General features: G+C 48.2%; 1 protein-coding gene across 1 annotated transcript in view; it reads right to left on the bottom strand.

The window, feature by feature from the left end:
- The window catches only part of Cpxm2 (carboxypeptidase X (M14 family), member 2), a 134890-nt gene extending 128115 nt beyond the window's left edge, over positions 1-6775 (bottom strand). The window contains exon 1 of the mRNA XM_005401963.2: positions 6352-6775. Coding sequence (XP_005402020.1) covers positions 6352-6658 — 307 coding nt within the window. The 5' untranslated portion in view covers positions 6659-6775. The remainder of the gene's footprint in view (positions 1-6351) is intronic.

Raw genomic sequence — 6775 nt, forward strand, 5'->3', positions numbered from 1 at the left:
CCCCGCCTCTTCCCTGGGAAATGAGCCTGTTCAGTTCAAGGCCAGCCTCTCAAGCAGAAGATTTTGTCTCCATCAGATCTGGGATCTGAGAAGCAGTAGGATCAGCCAGGGCCACAGTCCCTTTACAGCCACCATTCTTGCCTTCTGTGCAGCCAGCAGCTACCTGGGACTCACAGCCAAAGGCAGTCCTTTGCCTTTAAGATGACGTTGCAGCAACAGCAGCAGGCAGGCCCAGGTGGGTGTATGGGCAGCGCTATGCAGGGTGTCCTTGATCCTTGCCTATCTCAGTTTGAATCCTGCCAGAAACACTGCATGAGACAAAAAGCCTGCAGCACAGGACTGTATCTGGGGGGTAATGTCATACACCACATGAGAAAAGATGAAGGGAGTGAGAAGGGAGAGAAAACAGCAATAACCCCGGTGCATTGCCCCTGGGACTCATGGGACAGTCTGGCTGGGGACTCAAGGAACAAGGGAATGCCGCTGCCTTGGGACTATGGTCTGCTGCTGCTGAGATTCTGGGAGGCTGAACATCAACTGATTTAACTTCACACCTTCTAGAGAAGGATGGAATATTATTGTCTCCACTCCACAGTGAATCACAGCTTGGAGAAGTCACACATGTCCATAAGTGGCAAAGCCAGACTTTGAATCCAGTTATCTCTGAATCCGAATAAAACTGACCTAGAAGATATTATCTGCCTTGCACAGACCAGGTCCTCCATCTCTGACACCACAGTCTCAAATTAACTTCTGAAAATGTTCTGTGCCTTCCCAAGCATCCCATGAGCCCCAGGGAGTGTCCCACCAGTTGCCAACCAGAGAGGGACACCAGGCCTTCTTGCAAGCCACCAAAGAAATGCTAACTCATGGATTTCATGATCCCAGAGGGTAGCTGCAGTGGTAAGGCCCTGGCAGGACCACAGAGGGCACAGCCTGTCACGGCTATTGATGCCAAGCCTGAGTTCTCAGGCTCCCCAGTCTCTCAGGAACATCCAGAGGCCCCATCTCAAAATCTAGGTTCCATGATCCAGGCTGCCTTTGTCCCAGCATTGAATGTACCAAGTACCATGCAGTTAGACAGCCACAGACATCTGGAGCACACAGAGAAACACACTGGCTATTTTTAAGAGTCATAAAAGACAAGCCAACTTCCCCAACCCGGGAAGGGTCCCCCATCCTTTATTATCCAGGCACAAGATTCATTTCTGAACCCATGGGCACTGGCAGGAAGAAATGTCAAGTTGACTTTGGAAGGCATTTTGGAAAGGGCGGTGGTGCTTAGAAAGCTGATACTCTTTTTAATAATTTGCCCTTTCCCTCAGAGTTTTGTACCAAGTTGACCTGGACAGAACAGTTTGAATTCAAGGTTTTCAGTGAGTGCACACTCTAACATTAAGGCTTGCTTGTTAGTTGTTTAGCCGTGCTAGTAGCATTGTGTTAGGTTTTGAAATATATAGTCGAATATTTACAAGCACATTCTCCAGCTTTGCCCAAGAAAAGGTATTTCCATCTGAAGGCCAAACTGCACAAGTCCCAGAAAGAGAGGGAGCAAAGCTGAGAAGTGAAGCCCTTCCCACCAACTGGCTACAGCACATATAACAGAAGGGTTTTTGTTTACAATAAATATGCTCAAAGAACCAAACAACAACTCTTTGGTTATTTTCCCACGCAGCTGGGGCACAACACAGTACAAAATGCAAACTGGAGATTCTGGGCACAGACGTATAAACAAACATGGCTTGTTGCCCACTCTGCAAATTGCACAGCGCTGGGACTGTGGTCTCAATGCAGGTTTGCCTGTGTTCAAACCGTGCTTTCTCACGGTGCTTGAAGAAATGTTCTGGACTCCCCGTCCTCACTCCCTGGACTCCAAAGCTTTCTAACTGCAAGGATCTAGAAACTGGAATCCAACTAGAAACAACTGAATGAATAGAATTAGGGAGAAGCACATTGTCAAGTCTATGTGAAGAACATTCTAAAAGTCAGTCATGTTTATCCACTGAATGGGCAGCTTTAAGAGAGTCCATCTGTGGAAAAGTATAAGTAGAAACTACAGAGCCCACTGCTGGAACCCTGGCATGGACCTTGAGTCTACACTCAGGGACCACTTAGGTTCCTTCAAGACCTAAACCTCTGGGATAAACTGATGCTCACAAAGAGGACCTCAGACACTCCAGCAAACCAAAGTTCTACTGCAGTCTCAAAGAAAGGTCCTATATCTTGATGGGGACACACACACACACACACACACACACACACACACATACACACACAACAAAATGTAGCATTGTCATCCAATTAATAGTATTTACAAATGTCAACTTTCTAGTTTCAATAATGCATACAGCAATGATTCTCAATCCCCTGAAGAGATCTGGCAATGTTAGTAACATTCTTGGTTGTGACATCTGAACAGAGGATGCTACTGGCATCTAGCAGGTCAAGACTAGAGGTACTGCTCAGCAACCTACAATGGGACACCAATCCCTTTCCACACATACACACAATTGGTCAAATACTGCCAAGGTTGAAAAACCTCATCTTATAATTCTTGAAGATTTATCCTTGGCAGAAGCTGGGGGAAGCGTACATGGGAGCACCTGTACTCATTTTGCAATTTCCTGTGAGTCTGTAATTAATTTAAATTAAAAACTTAAATTGTTTTTAAAGATTCATTCCTTGCACTATATCAGGGCTCTACTCTGAAATTTGTCAACTCCTCATGGAAAATGTAGTTCAGTGGAAGTAGCCTTTGCCCAAAATGGTTGGTGCCAGAAATGTCTCAGATTTCAAAAGTTTTCAAGTTTTGGAATATTTACATATACATAATGAGATATCTTGGAGAAAAAACTCAAGTCTAAACATGAAATTCATTTATAGTTCATATACATCTTATGCACATAGCCTGAAGACAATGTTATACAATATTATTAATACTTCTATACATGAAACAAAACTTCATGGTAGGGAAATTCCCACTGACAATGTCATATTGACACTCGAAACATTTCAGAGTTTGGAGCAATTCAGGTTTCACATTTTCAGATTAGGGAAGCTCAACTCATGTTCTCAGGACTCAGTTTTCTAAGTGACCTCCACAGATGTCTGCACATGACATCCATGGGGCATATTTGTAGTGGTCGAGAGTTAAAGCTAAAACTCACACCAAGACCAAATCCTCAAAGTCTTTGGCTCCTTGCACCAACAAATTCCCTTCTAGAGTGGGCTACATACAGCCTTCCAGCTTACCTTCCCTTGAGTCCAATCTTTATGTTTACAAGGCTATCTGGAAACCATTTTATTATCCGGAAAAAGAAGTACATGCTAGACTTGTAAATCAGCTACATGTGCATCTATACTCTTTTTCACTCTCAGGCTAACCCCTCCCTCCCACCTCAGTGCCTGATACCTAGCATGCAACATCCACCCAGGGAAGCAAGTTCCAGAAGTTACATCTAACACCCCCAACTGCGGCACTATGTTCCATCCTCTGTGGGCACCCTCCTAAGATGAAATGACAACCTGCTTACACAACAGTCCAGTGTGGACATGAATGCTTCTGTCATCACACCATGAGCAGTATAAATATCAACCCAACACTAAAAGTGGGATACAAGTTCTCCTATTGTGGTTTAACTGCACAAAACTATAATGACTTCTTAATTAAGTTCAGTGTCTCTCACTAATTGGGGTCCAGGATGGAATGTTCTATTGACCAAACACACACACACACACACACACACACACACACACACACACATAGCACATGATGCACGGAACTAGTTAAAAGGTGGATACATGCGACACTTGGCTCATCCTAGTTGAGGGGAGCTCTAAAAAGCCTCACGCAATTTATTAGACAACTGAAACAATAGCAAGGTTGCAGTCAGATCCTAGACAGGGGAACCGCTGGAATTTCCCAACACCTGTTTTAGGTTTGAGGATGGGATCCAGGTGGATCTCAGGAGCTCATTAGCTGTAAGAGCAGAAGCTATTTACCAGGAGGAATAAACAGTTTCCTATCCCAAGAAAATCTCCATATATAAGATGGCTTCCAAAAGCAAATGACTTTCCTTTTGCAAATTAGGTTGAACCCTGTTTTCTCCTTCAAGAATCTCAATTCCAAGCTGGGTATGGTGGAGCATACCCAGCACTTGGGAGGCTGAAGCAGGAGGATCGCTATCAGCTCAAGGCCAGCATGGGCTACATAAGTGAGTTCAAGGCCAGCCTGCACTACAGAGGAAGATCCTGTCTCATAAAAACAGAACACAATAAACACAAAAAGACCTCATTCCAAGACTGGCAAGTGCCATTACCCAAAGGCTGGAAAGCCACCTCCCCACTGTAATATCTGAATCCACAGATACATCAGACACTATTTTCTTTGGGTAAAGAAAGCAGTCTCGGGAATGATGGCTAGTCACCAGTAAGAGTCCTTAAATAATAAAACTGGCTCACTAGCTGGGCCTTAAATACCTCTTCTCCTGGGAAACATTGCCCAAGGCCTATTTATTTCTTTGACACTCTGCACTTCTGTACAAGCTTCAGCACACCCGCCTTTATTTCCTGAAAGTCCCCCAAGCTCTGTGAGGTCCATGAGGGCAGACACTGGGCTGTCTTGTGCTCTCAATCCCTACAGCCACCCCCAGCACTTGGTACTGAGCACGTTCTTGGTAACCATCCGTGGAATGAATGAAGGGCTCTCAGGGGCATAAGCTCAGCTGCAAGCTTGGGATACACTGGAAGGTGCTCCTGGAAAGCTTTCCTATCAATGGACAAAGTCTAGTGCAGTGGTAAACGCTACTCTCCTTATCTGCAAGTGGAGATGCTGGGGACTCAGGAAGCACAGCCAGGACCCCCAGATCCCTGAGCTGGCGAATCCTAGACCTGACTGGTAAGTATTCTGGGGCTTCTTTTACTTTCTCCCTACCATGGTCCCAGTGACATCCAGCCTGTACCCCCCCTCCACAATACTAAACACGCAGCAGATTTTTTAAAATACCATATGGATTTGATTCAAACTACCAAACCAGAGCAAGCGCAGGAGAAAGTCTTTCAGTCTTGCAAGAGAGAAGTTATACTAAGCAAGTTACTTCACCAGTCTTAGCTCCAGATTTCTCACCAGTAAAATAGCAAGAACACCCACTCTCCAGAGCCATGGAAAGAATTCTGTAAATGACACAGGTGCACCCAGCCCTACCAAGAGAGTCACGGCATTCCACAAATGCAAATAAATGTCTTTCCCTGCTCCAGTTCTTGTTAATCCAGCCACCTTCATTCTCCTAACCCCTCTCCACAAAAAAGAAAAAAACACTGGTTCTGTTCGAAACACAGCAAGTCCTCATACTTGTATATAGGGGTCTTAGAGGGAGCCATCCTTTCAAGAGTGTCCCCAACTTCCCTGGCACCTCACTGCTGGCTTCCAAGGACAATTTAACCAAAGAAAGGCCACTTCTTCTGTCTCTGGAGTACTGTAACATAGTCCATATGGCCTTCCACTGAAGGTCTTGGAGGCAGGAGAATCTGGCCATAATCCTGCTCAGTCCCCACCGCTGAAATAGTAAGACTACAGCCCCTGAAAATAAATAAGGACCATTTGGAACAATTAAGACACAGCCCCACTTCAGAAGCTATGCAGAAAGTTAAGCAGAAGTCATTTCCCCAAAGACAAGGCTGGCAGAAGCTGAGGATGGATTTGTGAAGTAGGAGAGGGATGGATAGAACAGGGAGCATTCAGGCTGTCAGTCACCGCAGAGCTCTCCAGGTCCCGAGGCAGCAGCCCTGGACAGAGTCTCAGCAGCAGCAGCCACCACGGATGTACCCGAACACAGGGAATCCAGCTGTGGCTGTGCCATTCTGCTGCAGAGGATTCAAGAGACCCACTGACAGCAGAAGGGAGGGACCTGAGAAGTGACACTGCAGGGTAAAGGCCCTCCAAGGCTACTGGCCAAAACAGACTAGCCAGTGACATGGCCAAAGGGGAAATTCGTTATCAAGAAAACGACTGCCTCAACAGACTGAAGAGGCGGGCAGAGCAGGCAGAATGCCAACAGGGAGGCACTTTACCCAGGAAATGTCAGGAAATGTCAGAGAGGCCCAGCTCCCTGAGCAGCTTCCCAAAGGCAGAGCTGTCTTCCGAAGAGACAGAGAGAGAACTCGGGTAGCAAAGTTCCGGGGAGCGCGGAGGCCCCGCGGGAAGCGCAGTTTAAGTCTGGGCGGGGGTGCGGGCACCGGGGAAGTTGGCGGTTCCTCTTCGGCCAACTCAGTCCTGACAGCCGGGGAAGCCGGCTGCCCCTCCAGGCGCGCGTGCACGGGCGCCCCCTCCGGCCACCCAGCGCAGAAAGTTACCTGATGGAGGCGCCTCTGCAGCTAACTTTTCTCTCTTGAGCGCTTTCTTGGGTTTATTCGCCCGCTTGGGCGGCCCGGGGTCCCGCGGGCGCGGCTCTCGCTCCTTCTCCTCGGTCCCCTCGGGCAGCGGTGGCAAGAAGGGCTCGAGCTCTGGTCCAGGGCGCTCATCGTAGGGCTCCCGGCTCCAGACCTCTTGCACATAGTGGTCGGGGTCCTCGAGGGCTGCGCCTTGGGCTCGGATCCCAGCCAGGGACACGGCCAGGAGCGCCAGGGCCAGGGCGGGCGAGGCGTCCCCGCTGAGAGCCATGCCCGTTCCACCCCGTGCCCGGGGCAGAGCCCAGGTCACAGGGAGCGGCGGGCTGGCTGAGCGCGCAGCCGAGGCGGGACAGGGGCGCGGGCACTGCAGCGGGCGCAGGAGCTGCGG

This window comes from Chinchilla lanigera, unplaced genomic scaffold, assembly GCF_000276665.1.
Source record: "Chinchilla lanigera isolate Chin_1 unplaced genomic scaffold, ChiLan1.0 scaffold00076, whole genome shotgun sequence".
Taxonomy (NCBI): domain Eukaryota; kingdom Metazoa; phylum Chordata; class Mammalia; order Rodentia; family Chinchillidae; genus Chinchilla; species Chinchilla lanigera.